At 43.2% G+C, this 17,501-nt stretch overlaps 1 protein-coding gene across 1 annotated transcript in view; it reads right to left on the minus strand.

Annotated features, from left to right (window-relative positions):
* Positions 1 to 15,477, minus strand: part of nrg2b (neuregulin 2b) — a 45,827-nt gene extending 30,350 nt beyond the window's left edge. Inside the window, exon 1 of the mRNA XM_070913365.1 lies at positions 15,066 to 15,477. Within this exon, the coding sequence (XP_070769466.1) occupies positions 15,066 to 15,477 (412 nt within the window). The remainder of the gene's footprint in view (positions 1 to 15,065) is intronic.
* Between the last annotated feature and the right edge of the window lie 2,024 nt (positions 15,478 to 17,501).

Genomic DNA, 17,501 nt, shown 5'->3' on the forward strand with positions numbered 1-17,501 from the left:
TAGAACATTAAATACTTCATTTGAGAGATGGAAATATAGACATTTAGGGACACCAGTAATCAGCAACATCCACACAAATATATTAGAATCAGCTAAATCCTTTAAAAGGCTGTCAAACCTCCATATTGCACCATATTGCTACAATAATGACATTTTACTACGTGTAACGTTTACTATGTGATGTTGACCTTTGAATGATTGTATAATCCAAAGGGGAAAAACCCCTATTTACCATCGTCTTTATAGGTTTTTACCTGTAAAACTATTAGTAAATAGTCTGGAGAACATCCAAGTCAACTAATAAATCCCGTGGGCCCCGTCAAAACCTCTTCTAAGGTCTCACAAAAATGCCTATTTTTGGCAGCACTGCTTGCTAACAAATACAGAAGACATATCGTGGATGAAACAGAAATACATTTTAAATTGACTTAATTTGGAAGTGTTTGTGTTTGAGGTTGAGGTTTAGTTTGACAGGGAAATATTCTTACTACTGCAGACATTAAAAAATGCATAAAAGGAGAGAGCGAGCGAGCGCGAGAGAGACTCATGAAATACATGTGCACGAACACAATTAGAGTAGATTCACACATCCCACACACCACACGCACCAAGCAAGCCATAACAAGTCTAATTCTGCAGCTGCAATTTACACAGACACAGAGATTTTCCACAGCACTGTGAATGTGCACACGAAGGTATATGTGTGTGTGTGTGTGTGTGTGTGTGTGTGTGTGTGTGTGAGAGAGAGAGTCTACAGGAAAACATGTGAGTATGTGTGATGCACAGATGTGCACGTGAACATTTTATTGTCTGCACTGATGGATATGTGTGATTGTCTGTGTGTGTTAATGTGTACTGAATGTGTGTGTGTGTGTGTGTGTGTGTGTGGACTGTAAGTTGCTGATCCAAGCCTTCTGTATCTCTGAGTGATGGGAGAATTCCTCAGTGAGAGCACAGAGAGGTGGGGGCGGTGGGTGGTGGGTGGTGGGTGGTAGGGAGCCACAAATGGACAGCAGCGTCTGGCCAATAGCCTGTGACTGGCCTGCTCCACTAGCCAATCACACGTGACCAGCGCTCCCATCAGCCGTCCATCAAGAGGTCCTTCTTTCAAGGTCAGGTGATGCGCCCTCCCTCTCTCTCTCTTTCTCTCTCTCTCTCTCTCTCTCTCTCTCTCTCTCTCTCTGTCCAGCAAAGCAGGCATCAACAAAACTGATCTAATTTCTTGCTAAGCATGATCCAATAACAGGGAGTGATATTGAAGCCAAACCAATTAGGTGTGTTCACAGACAGGTACGGCACCCTGAGAAGGCATGGCCAGCAACATGCCTGCACACATGCGCTGAACGTGTGTGTGTGAGTCAGCTGACATACTAGTCAGACAGTGAGTGAGGAAGCATGGTACATTCATAAAATGTACAAAGAAGTGGAGAGGAGGAAACTGTGTGTGTGTGTGTGTGTGTGTCATAATCTGCAAACATACTGTATGTACTACATTTGTTGTATGTGTTGAGTGTGTGTGTGTGAGTGTGGCTGTGTGTGTGTTCATGTATAAAAGAGAGAAGCTCCTTCTATCTCATTCTCCGATCAGTGTGATTTCTGCAGCGCACAGCTGTCACCATGGAAACCAGGGAGGGAGCAGGAGATAGAGAGAGAGAGGATGTAAGGCAGAAAGAAAGGGGGAAAAAAGATTGAGAAAGAGTAGGAGAGAGTGTGTGTGTGTGAGAGAACGGGAGAGTTAGGAAGAGGGTGAAAGGGAGAAAGAGAGAGAGAGGTGAGCGTTGGTTGTTGAATGATAGCAGCCACAACAGGCCTTCATGCAGTATCACCCAGCTAACCTCAATACCAAGCCCAGGGCAGCCCACCGTGTGTGTGTGTGTGTGCGTGTGTGTGTGTGTGTGTGTGTTGCAAACAGAGAATACTTGGCATTGTTTGTGTATGTGTGCCTGTCACATCCACATTTGATGAAGAAAATCATTCTGTGTGGATGTGTGTGTGTGCGTGGTTGCAAGAGTGATTGTCAATAAATCATTCCCTTCCTCCCCTTTCTGTTTTTGAAGTCACACACACACACACACACACACGCACACACACACACACTGACTTGACCTTGTCTCTCATCGCTGGTGTTGTGCATTGTTCTATTGGTTGCTGTGAGATCTATTTAGGTATAAATACACCCTTCAGATTCAACCGAAATCTGTTGTTTTTTTGAAAAGACACACAACTACGCACAAACACACACATGAGACACAAGATAGTGTATGGGTGTGTGTAGTTGTAGTTAGTTCTATGTCTGGAAAATAGATAGATAGAAAGATAGATAGATAGACAGATAGACAGATAGATAGATAGATAGATAGACAGATAGATAGATAGACAGATAGACAGACAGACAGATAGACAGATAGATAGATAGATAGATAGATAGATAGATAGACAGACAGATAGATAGATAGATAGATAGATAGATAGATAGATAGATAGACAGATAGATAGATAGATAGATAGATAGATAGATAGATAGATAGATAGATAGACAGACAGACAGATAGATAGATAGACAGATAGATAGATAGATAGACAGACAGATAGATAGATAGATAGCTAGATAGATAGATAGATAGATAGATAGATAGATAGATAGATAGATAGATAGGGAGGATGTGCAGAGTTGGTAATGAATAGTTAATGAAGGGCTTGCGGGCAGAACGGTGGGGAAAAGCTATTCTCTCCGTCTCTCCTTTCTCCTTCTCCTCTTTTTCTTTCTCGGGGCTGGGAGTCGTGTGCAAGTCATTCTGCGCCCCACCTGTCCTCCATTTATCTTTTTTCTTTCCCTCTCTCTTCCTGTGCCCCCCCCCCCCCCCACAACACTTTCTATTCTTTCCCTCCTCTCTTACCTCCTCTCATCCATCTGTCTTCCCTCCTCTCTCTCTCTCACCTCTGCCTCCTTTCCTGTTTTCATCCATCCTGCCCCCCCCCCCTCCATCTCTTATCCTCCACCCCTCACCCCACCATTTCTCACCTCTCATATCAACCCCAACACGCACACACACCATTAACTGCAGGCTTGTAAAGCAGACTAACAGACACAATTCTCCTGATAAGGGGATTGAAGCATTGATCACATCAGTCCTCCATGAGGAGCTAAAGATTCTACAGAAGAAAGATGTCCCACTGTCCCTTTGAGTGACCAAACAAAGACGCCGTTAGAAGAAGATGCCCTACTGAAGCTTTGAAAGACAAAAGAAAGATGGTGAGATTTAATTCTTGTGGTGTACCCCAGGGTTCTGTCCTTGGTCCAATTTTTGATGTAACCATTAGGTTACATCATTTGTAAATACAGTATCGGTTTCCACTGTTACGCAGATGACACACAGCTCTACATTACTGCTTCACCTGACTATCAGACAACTGTTGACAACTTTTGCATTTCTGATATCAGTTAATGGATCGCACAACATGTTTTGCAGTTCAAGAAGGACAAAACAGAGATTATTACCTTTGGGGTAAGAGGACCCCCAAAATTACCTCATTGGACCACTTAAAGACCATCACCAAGATTTATCTCTTGGAAACTGTGAAAATCTTTTCCACACTTTCATTTACACTCATCATGACTGCTGTGACACACCTGATCAGACATCTACAATTGGTTTCATCCATCCACGCTGCAGCCAGGATCCAAAACCAAAGTGAGTGCACATACGAGACCTACACTGAACTCACATTGGCTGCGAGCTAAAGAAATGATTCAAGGTGGTGAGATCACTACAGCGACATCGCTAAAAATAAGTCCAAACGAGCAAGAAGCAGTCAGTCAATCTTACAGGTTGTCAACAGACCCCCAGGTTAGTCAAATTTAGACGATTCAGGTGTGTTGGAAAGAATCACTTCAGTCTTGAGACTGTAGTCAAATTAATTTAAAAGAGAAAACAACCTTACACACACTCACTTTTGGTTTTACCTCCAAATAAAGTTGTAGCAAATGTGGCACAACTAGCATCTTGTTTTTTAACAAGTCTGCTTGTCTGACCACTCGTGTTTCTTGCACCCTTGGGTTTATTTTTAGAGATGTTGCTGCATTCTGGGATCCCAACAATTACTTTGCAGAGTACAGTGTTATTATAACCAATAGAACAAATGGCCAGAGCTTCAAAAATAAAACCCAAGTTGAACTAAAGCACAGTTTTTCTGTCACGGGACATATACAACTCAGGACTGAAGTTTAGTTCATACCCCGGAACAACCTCCATGTAGAAATTAAGGTGTGCACTTTTCTTACAACTTTGATTTGAAGGTGAAAACGTACAATAGCTACAGCATGACAGTTAACTAAATGTTTCCATGTTATGTCATGTTTGCAAGTATTTCTACAAAATGGACACAAGTTAAGAAAGTCAAATCTGAATCAGCTTATTGGTTATTGACTAGCAATTATTTTCTTTTTAGGGGGTGGAGACTGATTTTCCCCTCTGACACCACACAGTACCAGTGTTTTTGTTTCTGGACTTCAGTGTTCTAGTCATTCACTCTATTGCCAACAAAGGACATGTTTTCCTGGCCTGGAGGTCCCTTATGGTCAATATTTTAGATTTAACTCTAATATCCAAACTTATTCACATCAAACTAATTCTATAAATTGATGTGTTGAGGTTGATGTATTCCTACATGATGTATACCTTTTACAAAATATGAAGTGCTTGAGAAAAAGCATAAAAGGACAACCGTGAATTGCTTGAAAAGAAGCCCACAGGAAATGCCAATGGTGTCATTTCAGGAGTGTTAAGTACATGTGTGCCAGCTTTGCATCTATCAAGAGTTAGACATTTGAACCTTCTTTGACTGTGATCTTTGAATGTGTGGGTTGTTTTGCAGACTGTTGACTGCTTGGACATACAAAATATCAAGGAGAGCAAATTGCTGTTAAGAGGCTCACCTGAAGGTAAATACTTAACGTACTGCGGGTCTATTTAAACTTGATGTACTTCTAGTTTTCTTTCTTTCTTATTGAGGCAGATATGTCTCCATTATGTATGTAACTATGACACTAAATTACATGTAAGGTTTGAAAAAAAAGATTCAAGTCTCACTAGCCTCTTGACCTTTTGTTTGACTGGCACTGCTGTGCATTGAAGTCCCACTGGCGTTTCCATATCCACTAAAATGAATGTGCTGCACTGACAAAGGTGTATTGAGGATTAAATCTGCACTTGGCCAGTTTGAATGTTGGCAGCACCAAAAAGCAGTGAGGGGAACCAGTTTTTTATGTTAGAAGTTGATTTCCCAGAAACCCTGTAATGTAACCTCAGTAAACTGATCACTGCATGCTCCTTTATCAGCCGGTCAAGCCTGTGATGATTCATACCAAAGAGACAAGAGCGACAAAAGATTTATGATGAGTGAGTCCAACATTCACTGTGAGGAGTGCTCATTTACTGCTGCTTAAATTGTGTTTTGTCATTTCCAGTTGATTAAAGCATCTACAAGAAGTTTTTAACTGTTATGAAACAGTCTCAATTTAATACTGAGGCCCCTATATGAACTACATAAGCAAACGAGACCGTCAGCGAGAAGATTAGCTATTTCTATATAGTAATTCATGATTCATTCAATCATTTACGGCACGCGGACCGGAAGAGCCTACGTTTACATTTTCCCAGGCAAAGTTTCGCAGTGAGCGGTACGTCAGCCAGTTAAAAGGAAGAAGGCGATTTTTCTTTAGAGAATTTTATTTCTTCACGTTATATATTTTGTGGTTGTGGCTGATATGGGGGCAGGATCAGCAAAGAGAAAAAGAAAAGAACTGACCGAAGAACAAAAGAAAGCTAAATGGGACAGTGATAGAGTACGGGGGCGTTACTGTTTTTAGTAATAAAAGTTATGAAAGTCAGAACGACATGAGGAACAAGAGAACAGATGATGCACTCTGTCTCAATCTTCATATTCCAGTCAAACATAGCCTTAGCCTTAGCCTCTGGCTTACTTTACTTAACATGATTATAACTACAGATAATATAAATACTGATGATACATGAGGTCAAACTGAACCAGGACACCCCTGTATTTAAATCTGAAATGTATGCACTGGTACCCAGGTGACGCGGATAACGTAGATAAATGGATGACACTAATGAAGACAGACAGCAGACCTTAGTAAATGAGGTTAATAAAAGTACTGACATCCTGGAACAATGAGAAGAAGGACGACAACCCTGGAAACAGCACATGCACCCTGTGATTATTTCTTCCTTCCATCACTTTCTCTGATGAATTCTCTACAATTACAGGGGCACAATTACGTATTCAAACGGTTCAGTTCAGTACGTATTAACTGTATTAGTCAAATTATTTGCCTAAAAGAAAAATTTATTTTTGTTTTTATCAACAAATCCCATAAAAAGACAAACCCAATGCCCAAAATGCTTTAAAAAGAACAAATCCAACAATGAATTGTTACTACTAACAAGAATTTGTGTTTCCAAAGCCTGATATATCATATTCCTCTGTGCCATAGGGCTCCATTGTTGCCTGAAAACAGATCAGAGAGCCATACCGTTGCACTGGGTGACATGTTCGTTAATTACAATGAACACACACCACATACACCGACCTACTTCTGTAAATACCCACTTGGGCATCAAATGTGTATTAATCTGTGGCTGAAAATAGTCCCCACCAAGTATTGTTTGTTAAAAACGACAGTGGCCAGCAGAAAATTACTTAACCATTTAAAAAAAATGAAACTAGATATTCATAACCAGTTTTTAAAGATTTAAGATCTTTAGTAGGAATGACTGGGCTGGGACTGAGAGCCACAGACAAGATACTTTCCAGGAAATTGGAAAGTACTGGCTGTTGGCCACAGTGAATTTACCTTCTTAAATAATCTCTGATAACAAATAATTTCAACAGCTTCTGTTCAATTGCTTGTGGATGTATTATTCTTTTGTGGTTGAAGTATGAAAAATATGGAAAATTTGATATAAAATATAATTGATACAAGATAAAACATATAGGCCTATGTGGTTTTCTACCTAATCCTGACGCGTCTGCTTGCCTTTACCTCAGCTAAAAGTTTAGATGAGCTGCTAAACATAATTGGCCGTAGAAGATTAATGGCACAGAAAATACAAAATAACATAAACTAGCATATTTCTTCACTTTAAACCAACAAAAAAATAGGCTCAATGGAACCTCAGCGTCCAGTGAGAGTGAGGCTGCATGTTATCTTCACATCCACAGGCGCATTTATGCAGAAATCACACCGGTTGTTACGCTGCTTGGTGGCTTTTGGTTCACGTAAAATGTTGCATGCATGCACTTTTCCAGGGCAGCCATCCCTACTGAAAATATGTGCAGAGCACACATGGACGCATTGTTGGTTTTGGTCTTTTCATGGGATTTGATGAAAATAAGAAAAATATAAACTGAAACAGCCATATGTTTGAAGGCTTGTTATCTTTTACTACAAGCACCTAAACCTTTTCTCTGCTGGAGGATTTTATCCTAACTTCTTAAACTGCTATTTTGGTCAAATTGTTCTTGACTAACTGTGATAGATTCAGTGCTCTTAATGCAGATGATGGTGATGCACCTGCTGTGCAGCTCCCAATCAACAGTATTTTACCTCGGTGCATATAGAAATGAGGAAAAATCAATCTTGGGAGTTGTTGGAATTGTACCATAATTGACCAAATCGCAAATAAAAAAAACTCAATATCTCGAAGCAAGCTGACAAGGGATGCTGAAATATTGTTTCATTAGTTAGAATTAGGAAATGCATTGCCAACATCGTCTCAATTAATGAGCAAAATGTTCCTTCAAAAGAAAATAAAGATCCACTCCTCAAAAGCAAATGTGTACTATTTCTGTTTGGTCAAAGATATGCTCACGCAGAAGCATAAAAAGATGCAGAAACAAACATAAAGTACACACAGAATCTTACACAAGCTTATAATAGTTCCAAGATAACATCTAGAGAGGCAGAGGAGGACATCTGGAAGACAGATGAACATACTCCACCTGTCACCATCAAAGATCACCACAACAAAGAGAGATAAAGATAGCCCACCTCTCTGAGCTGAAGATAGCCTGATATAGAACCAAAGGGATGTTTTAACTCTTTTCTTTCCCCAAGAAATGTTTGCAGAGAAATACATTCTCTGTTTCAGTAACACTATTCCTTGTGTTTCTATGGAACTTGACCAGAACAGCCACAGTGTTGTTGAAACAGATCTTGTGAGTTGAATGCCTTGCTCAAAAGCACCTTGGATGTGAGAGAGAACAGTTCTTGCTCGTGTTACCCAGAGTGACAGTTGAAAATGCCATTTTACAACTTCATGAATATCAGGCGCTCGCTGACTGCATGCCAACCCCTTACAGTCAAGCACAGCAGGGATAGTTATGGAGAAGAATGCCAAAGATTAAAATGGCTTTCCAAGAAAAGAGTAGCGCCTCAGATTTATCAAAACAGTAGCAAACTTGTCATTTTCAAACGTTTTATCTGAAATAATAACTGACAAGTTCTTGGCAGAAACATTTCTAATTATTCAATTTTGGATTTGATGTCTAATCTAATTCTGTGGTGAAATAATCTGAACAGAGAAACGGAGAGAGAGCGTCGGCCAAATCCATCCCGTCTGAAACAGGCACTTTGCTGATGCAGGGAGGAGGGTGTGTGCACCGTCAGCCGCATTAGTGTGTGGGTGGCATGTGCAGTACATCTGCATGTATGTGTGTGTGTGTGTGTGTGTTACGCAAAGTGGGGTTACGCAAAGACCTCCCTCATTCACAAACTGAGCCATGTGTTACTGGGCTGGTCCCTTTAAGAGGCATGTGTCAGAGTTTTCTACTAAGGCTGACTGCTGGAAAAGGTGAGTGCTGATACATTATTCACAAGCAAGGACACACACACACACACACACACACACACACACACACACAGTACACACTCACACACGCTACATAACTGAAGGACATGTACACAAGTTAGGCAGTCATGAGTGTGCTGAGACACACGTTGACAAGCAAAGTTGATCAGTATAATGTCAGTAGTACATAAATGAGCAAAAACATGGTCTATACCTCCTCTCTACACATACATACACACACACACACACACACACACACACACACACATATATATATATACACATATATATACACACAGGCAGCAGAGGGGAGAAATCCTCTGCCTTCTGTTATTCAGTGTGCATAATTTATAGCAGCCCCAGATCTCCCTGCTAATGACAGCACACTGGGGCATCTGCAGCACAGCAGCAACAGCAACAGCTAACTGGCATGGCTGTGTGTGTGTGTGTGTGTGTGTGTGTGTGTGTGTGTGTGTGTGTGTGTGTGTGTGTTTGTAGAGGTATAATGCTCTGTTGAGACAAGGACAGTGAGAGAGACAGAAGGAGAGAGAAACAGAAGAGAAAGAGACACACAGAGGGTGTCTGAAATAGACACAGATAACGCAACAAAGAGGGGAAAAGGATGAGACAGACAAGTGAGAGACCTCTCGCAACACACACACACACACACACACACACACACACACACAGTCTGGTTAAGTCACTGATTCAACCAGTGAATCTCCCCGGATGTGCTTTCATATTAACGTACAGTATGTACTTTAGTCTGAGCGCCACCTTTACTCTGGCTTAAGGTGGAATGCCTCATAATTAAAGAATTCACAAGTACTGTTCCCAGTGCAAACAGCAGCGTGAGCATGCATGAACATTTACGACTCAGAATCCACAAACACTTCTCTCTCATCCCTGGCGAATACAGACAGTTGTTCAGTACAGACCTAAAGGTGTTAGCACCAAAGAAAGCCATAATGAAAGCTTACATTCACTAGGATTGGTTTAACGACTTGTTCAAAGGGTGTGGCCTTGGATATGTTTCCTGTTGCAAGGATTGTTTTGAACCGTTGCCCCAGAGCAAAAATCTCCTAATTCTGGGATTTGGAGATCAATGCCACAGCGGTTCTGCCCTCCAGCTGCTGCCTGAGCTGAGAAACAGCAGCGCATGTTCACCCGGAAAAATTATACTGCTTGCTGATAAGGCGCTGTTGTTAGACACACATGCAAACACAGTCTTCTATGCACAGGTCAGGCAGTCAGCACAGTCTCATATGCATGCATACTAATCTGCAATTACACTTTGTATACACATTCGATACCACTTATACATAATTATACACATTTTGCAAGCGCACACACAAACACACATCCACATGCACTCCATTTTTTTGTGAAAAAAAAAAATCACAACCGTCAATTTGGTTGATCATCTGCGAGCTGCGAGTGTTGTGAGGTCCATGTCGTAGACGGCTCGGTCCAAATGATCACTTTAAAGGAACACTTACAATATATTAAAGCCAATATGCTTATTCACTTTCTTTTTGAGAGTGAAATGAGAAGACTGATACCGCTCTCGTGTTTGTGTGTTACAGTAAGTACAGAGCTGAAGTCACCACGTGGTTAGCCGAGTTTAGGATTAAGACTGGAAATGGGTGAAAACAGTTAGCCTGACTCTGTGAAAAGAAAAATACACCAACCCACACCTCTAAAGCTCGATAATTCATACAAAAAAACTGTAACTATTTCTTGATGTTTATCCATCGCCCAGTATACTGTACAACATCTCCAGCTATAGCACAGGTTGCCAGATGCAGTGGGTGAGCACAGTTTTTGGGCTCTCTACAGGCACAACGGTACCAAACGTGGTAACATCACTGTGACAACAAGACAAAAATGTTGAATTATTCCTGTAATGCTGTTAAACAAACCGGCACTAAAAGCATGATGATTTTAAGCTAGAAGAAGGTAACACTACAGTCATTTACAGAACAGCAGTAAATTCATTTTTAGACATTCTAGGTACAATACAACTACACCTGAAGTGTTCTCACTCGCAATGAGGTGAAAAAAAGGCCTTGGCTATTATTGGAAGTTTTACAGTATGCATTATTGCGGCATCTAGTTGTAATCTCAAAGCTGAAGACCCCCCCCCCCCCCCCCCCCTCTCTGTTTCTCTCCTCCTCTGTGCAGCTGACTGACAGGAGGCCAGGCATAAGCTGAACCACACACTCCAGCTACAGTCGGCTACAGCATGAGGAGAGAGACAGAAGGGGGGGGGGGGGGGGGCATGAGAGTTGAGGTATGCAGCAGTGGTACAGCGTCAGTGACAGGAGCATGTTTGGGCATCAGACAAAGCTATTTTAGGAAGAAACTGTCAATGTATCTCAAAAGGCATGCCAACAGCAATGATCAGAGAAGACCTACATTACGCTTTCGACTGTCTGAGATGTGAGATAGGACTGGTTTTGTACTTTTTAAGAACGTCCACACACCTGAGTTTTTTTCAGTAAAAAGCTCAGTGTAGACATACATGTTCAGGACTGAACAAAGACTCCCTATCAATTACTCAACTCCTGTAGCAATTGAATTCTACAAGAAGAAAGTTTGCACTCTTTCACATCAGCCAGTTCTATAGAGTCTGATCTGCACTTTTGCCCCATAGTCTCAATAACATAAACGGTAAAAGAGAAACCTGACTGTTCTCGCCATTTAATCAACATTGGCTCTGCTTTTGGAAGATGGCTCTGCTATCTTTTATAGTGCAAAAAAAAAGATTTACAGTCTCATAATTTCTCTCACAGCGAGGGGTCTGTGCTTCTAACTTTGCACAGCCGTGGCTTGCTGTAAATGTCAACATTCATTGGCGGAAAGTCTGGATTAAACCTTGAGACAGAAACCTAACAACCAGTTGTTTTAAACAGATATTAGCTTATTATTTATATCATTCTCGGTCATTAAAGGAAAACAGATAACATTGTGTGGCTTCTTCACATTCGTGTAGCCGACAGGTGCTGGTAGTCCAAGGACATAGCAAGCAAGCTAAACAATGAAGCTGTAATTGCTGTTTTATACTCTTTTATACTGTTTTATACGATTGCTTGCTGACACTTTTGCAATAAGGCAAAACTAACAAATGGAAGCACGTCAGTAAAGCAGTAGTGATGTTTCATCAGGATAAACACAGTAAACTGTAATGCCATATTGTAGGCGACTGTAATGTGTTCTCCTCTTTATGTGTGGCACTCTGGTGCTTCCACAGCGAATGCTCGCTCGTATTTAAGGTTTTGATATATATACGTGTGTACTGTCATGGTGGAATGAAGTCTGACAGGTTTTTCAAGCTGTATCCCTCGTAGCTGATTGTGCCACCCAGTACATAACAGCTGCAGTGTTCATTTCTTCATTAAGGGAATGTAGAGCTGCGTCTTCTGTCTCTCCCTATTTCTTTTCCCAGCATTTTACACCAAACTTTGCTGGGTTATCAAAGAGGGTGAGAGGGGGCAGGTGTACCTCTACCCAGTGGGTGCACCATTCAAACGTTAAAATAACAGGTTGTTGAATTACAGATAACAAATTTAACACAAAACTGTATAAAATAGACTGTAAAATGCTCAGCTAGTCTCAGCTATGAACAGGTATGCTCAGTACAACGCAGACACAGCTTTTTACAGTATAATACTGAAGAGATGAAACAGATATTGGTTTATAATATAAGTGTGTCGACAAAAATTGGTAGGGGTGTGTACAGAAGTGGGCGTTCCAACAGTTTGGCTGTGATTGGCTGGCTGTGTTTAGTCTTGGTTTGGGATTGGTTAGGCTCAGGGTGTGTGTCTGCTGACACGCCCCTCACCCCAACCCAGCTTTAAGCTGCAGTTACTACCATCTCAAATGAAACTCTTCTACAGTATCCTCTCATGCGCATCTGCAGCCTGATCACAGCTCATTCACCAGCTACCCCGACATTACTGCATCCACCCAATGAGAGGTGTCCGTGTAGCCCATCTGTGAGCTACAACTGAGGGGGGACTCCTGGCCAAAAAGCAGTTGTAGGCACTTTGCCGAGGGGAATTATTTTGTAATACTTCACTGAAAGTTTGATTGAAATGCACTAAGCATACAAGTAGAGATGTGAAGCTGCATTCGTGCTGCAAAGTGAGATATAACATTTGAGTATTGGTTTCTTATTGTTGCCTGAAGAAATGGAGTACAAACATTATCATAAAGCATTCATGGGTACTAGGTGCAAACCATTGCTAAAAGAAATGATACATTTTGGGTGGAAGCGTTCCTTTAACCTCGTGACTATTTCTGGGCATGGATTTTGCACTTCTGTGATTAGTTTTTGCAGATGAATCCAATCTATCCTGGGAAAGAGACAGAAGTGATGATAATAACAAACACTGGTGTTCTTCTGGACATTCAGAGGCTACTGGTTGCCACAGCGCATCTATAGTGTCACCACACACTCTGCAGTGTCTGTTTAGGTTGTGTTTCTACCTGTATCTCTGGCTTTTGGTGTGTGTGGTGGGTATCTCCTCTCCTGAGCTTATCCCTGCCTGGAAAATGTGTTTTAGACTGAAGCCTGATTGCAACAGCACTGTCATAAATAAATGACTTGATAATTTTAGCATGTCACCGAGGTAAAAATAGAACATCACGTTGTTAGCTCAAATGCCGGATGAACCCTTTGTTAAGACATCTGAGTTACTTCCTGTTAGGATTTAACACTTTGTAGACACTGCTGGTTTGCATGGAAATTATGTTGATTCTGGATTTGAAACACTTCCACAAAGATGGAAAATGAGTCTTCGTATAATCACACATTGTTTCAAAGGTTTTGTCGTCACATTCTTGAGATAAAGATGATGAACCCCAAAAAGCTTTTTAGTGGTGCTCTTACAGCTTGTGTTCGAGAAATGTGTGACACTTTGACAGTTAAGATCTCAGTCCGCTCTCTTTTGTGCAGTAGGGGAAATTGGTACTTCCTGTCTGTGTACTGCTCAGGTTTACCACAGGACAGGCAGATGTTTTAACACAGTAGTAGATGGTACAAACTGTAGCTACAGGAGAAAATACTGAAAACACAGGTGGAGTGGATTATAGAGATAATTTGCCAGAAAATCAGAATTGTCTTTTAGGAAAGATAGTTAAAAGTAAAAGACCTGAGAGCCTTTGCAACTGGCAGATTAAATAATATACAAGACACATGAATCACACCGTGTAAGAGCTTCGGTTCATGTGTTGTTTGAGCTGAGCAACTGACCCTGATTCTGAAAGACCTTTGGTAAGAAAAGGGGTCAATTTAAGTCTTCTTTCTCCATGCTGGAGAGAAATAAGAAGTGCACAACCGTCATCTTTATACTTCAGCCTTTTTCTTGTGTAATGTCCAGATTGTTCATTTATGAAAGCATGTCCGGTGACAATAAATTAAATAGAGTTTCTCACTGGCCTGAAACCAGGAAGTGCCACGGGGGGTTCTGTTGCGTGGTGTACTGCATGAAAAAAATATACAGATACAGATATCCATGGTGGAAACTTGCAACAAGTTAAGAGATTAGAAGTGTTACCGCCACCCACTGTCACTGCAGTCAACACTGGCAGGGTCAGGATTTTGATATGAAACAGCAACGGATTTATAACGGAATACTGGCTGTAGGCAACCTTACAAAGTTTGGAAAGGAGGTTACCTCAAGACAAGGTTGCTGTCCCTGATTCCTATCACTGTTTCTCTCTGTGACACACACAAACACACAGGAGCTGCACCTTAAGCCACATGCAGGCTACTTCACTGTAATGATGTGATGATGCAGATCTTGCTGGAAGTTTCAGCATCCACTGATCATGAGGAGGAAGCTGCTGTTAGGTTTAACTAAGACATGTAACTATGTCATGGCACTCTGTCCCTCGCTGTCTCTCTCTCACACACACACACACACACACACACACACACCGACATGCACACACGCGTTCCCTGCCGCGCTTCTCATGTCATTATGGGTGACCGGGTTACGGAGGACTGAAGTGTCAATCGGCTCGCGCGCATGCACGTGTGTACGCAAGTTGACACATTGTATAGACCGCACACGCGCACGCGCAGCCGGAGAGCGGCGACCGTCTCCTTACATCACCGTGGCAGCTTCAGTGGCCCTCATAGTGCGGTGTGAGTGGATGGCAGGTATAACGGAGAAGCCTTAAACTTACCGCAGTCCTCGCACAACACTCTCTCCACATCCTTCTTCAGCTCCGGCTCGCTGGCGTCCACAGGGGCGTACGATGCCTTGAATACCAAGGGCTCGGCGGTCGGGTCCATGAAAAAGATATATCTGTGGTCCTTCTCCACCGTGGTGCACGGGGCCTCGGAACCGAAGTCCCCGACGGTCACGAGCTGCTCCCTCTCGAGGCCGCCGCTGTTGAGGGGCCACACGTCCAGCACTTTGACATTCACACTGTAGGGCTCCCGGGAGGAGACGTTCTCCGGGGAGGAGCGCACCTCGCCCTCGATGACCACGGCTGATCGGTACGCCTGGTCCTGGAGGGAGTTGAGACTCGGGGCGTAACAGGCGAAGGAGACCCCGATGACCAGCATGGAGAAATGCACTGGATCAAGCCTCATGCCGTCAGCCTGTGCTGTGCTGCAGTGCTGCTGGGCGGCGGAGCGAGCTGGAAGAGAGAGACGCTGGCGAACGGGCTCCGGCAGAGCAGGCAGGGCAGAGCGGCAGACCTTGTGGAAGTGTCCATGCCATCTGTGTCTGCCGCTGCTTTCCCCATACGGCTGCTGGCCTCGGATGGGGGGGACACACCAGAGCCTAGGAACCGGAAACGGCCCGCTTCTGCATGCTTAAAAATGTGATTGCTGCATTCTCCTTCACCAACCACCCTCCCCCTCTTATCTCCCCTTTTCCTGAAAGGCAAAACAAGACTCGTAAATTAGCCTCCTCTCGAATCCAGGGCTGAAAGCTCTCTCTCTCTCTCTCTCTCTCCCTCTCTCTCTCTCTCTCTCTCTCTCACCAGCTAATAGGCTAGCATCGCATGGGTGGGCGCATTGCCTCTCTGGAAGGAAAAAAGAAGCTTGCGCGTACAGGGGAATCACAAGAAACGATACGCACTCCACGCACACGCACACGCAAGGTCGGCTCCTTTATCCACTTATTTCAATCGTCAAAAGAGTCCCACTCCTGCAAATCCGTTAGTCGGTGAGCAAAATCAAAAGAGAACAGACACCCGGGGAGGAACAGACGGACAGGATGAGATAGCAACGGTTATCCGGTGAGGCGATGCAACAGTAGCGCGCACCCTCCAGCCGCGTCCCCTGCGCCCCTCATCAAACGCGAGCGGCTTACGTGAGCAAACATCACCTGCCCGGTCACTGGCGTCGGCTCGCCACGTCCTGCGCAAACACCCTAATGACCCGGGCACCCACCGGCACACCGCCACAGACCCAACCAGCATGTGACCATGCCGGTCGACTGTGTTAAACCTCTGCGGGTGGGTACAAGAGAAATCACGCACGCAGTGCAAAGACACAGAGTGCGTCTGTAGCCAAGCCCTGCACGGCGCCCACTGTGGATCTCCGGTGCAAGAGGTGCAAGAGAGGCTATAGGCGACTACTACACACACTGCGGATAGTTGTTGCGATGACTAACGCTGCGAAATTCTCTCAATGGATTCCTCAGCATGGCGAGGCGAGCTGGGAGTTTCGAGACTTTAAATGCCCTCAGACACATGCACGCTCGCTGCACGCTGCAGGAGAGCACACCCAAAACCTGACATTTCCCACGTCATTGCAGTCCACTAATATTGCCATGGGATACTGTACAGTTTCACGACTCTATGGCAACACGTGGGAGCATCAGTTACCCCAGCCTGCGGGTATTATGCTGGAAAGTCATTCTACCCAAATATTTTGCCAATCCTGCTCAGCTACAGCTAATAAAACCACTTTTTTTTTCATTGAATGCATCTCCACCAATGAAACGAGAGCTTTGCACAATATACTCAGGCTTTTTATGGTGACCACAAGTATCCCCTCCTCCCTCCACAGCAAACCAGTCCCTGCCTCCATCTCTGTATCCATCAATCAAGCCATTCACAAGATTCTCCTTTCCCTCCCTGTCAGGAGCTGTGCGCCCTTCGCTAGAGGTCAGAAAGCCTTTCATTGTCCATGCTGAGAAAGGGATAAAATATAATGTCATTTAGGGGACATGTGAATAGTTTTTCTTACTATAGATGACTGAGATGATAAAGAAAATGTATGAGAGGCAATTTCATCACAGTATGCACCTACATTATGGCCTCATCCACCCATTTCACCACCAGCAGGGTCACGTTGGGGACCAGTCTCTGTCCATGGTGCTGAAAGGCTTGACAGGTTTAGTGCTCTGTCCCAACAGGCCAATCGCATGATACCTCATACAGACTGAAGGCCACAGCCAGATTCTGAAGGTCTGTCTCCTCACTGTATGTATCCGTCTTCACTGTAATACATTAACCTAAGATCCAAAGAGTCAACATTTTACTGTGAAGTACAAATACCGATTCAGTGCAGTGTGCCGCCCGTGGTGCTAAATGCTATAAAAGATGCAGGCTTTTATCTTTTCTTAGTCAAAGGTTGATGTTTCCACATTACGGGGATTGCTT

The sequence above is a fragment of the Enoplosus armatus genome, chromosome 10 (genome assembly GCF_043641665.1).
Source record: "Enoplosus armatus isolate fEnoArm2 chromosome 10, fEnoArm2.hap1, whole genome shotgun sequence".
In the NCBI taxonomy this organism is placed as follows: Eukaryota; Metazoa; Chordata; class Actinopteri; order Centrarchiformes; family Enoplosidae; genus Enoplosus; species Enoplosus armatus.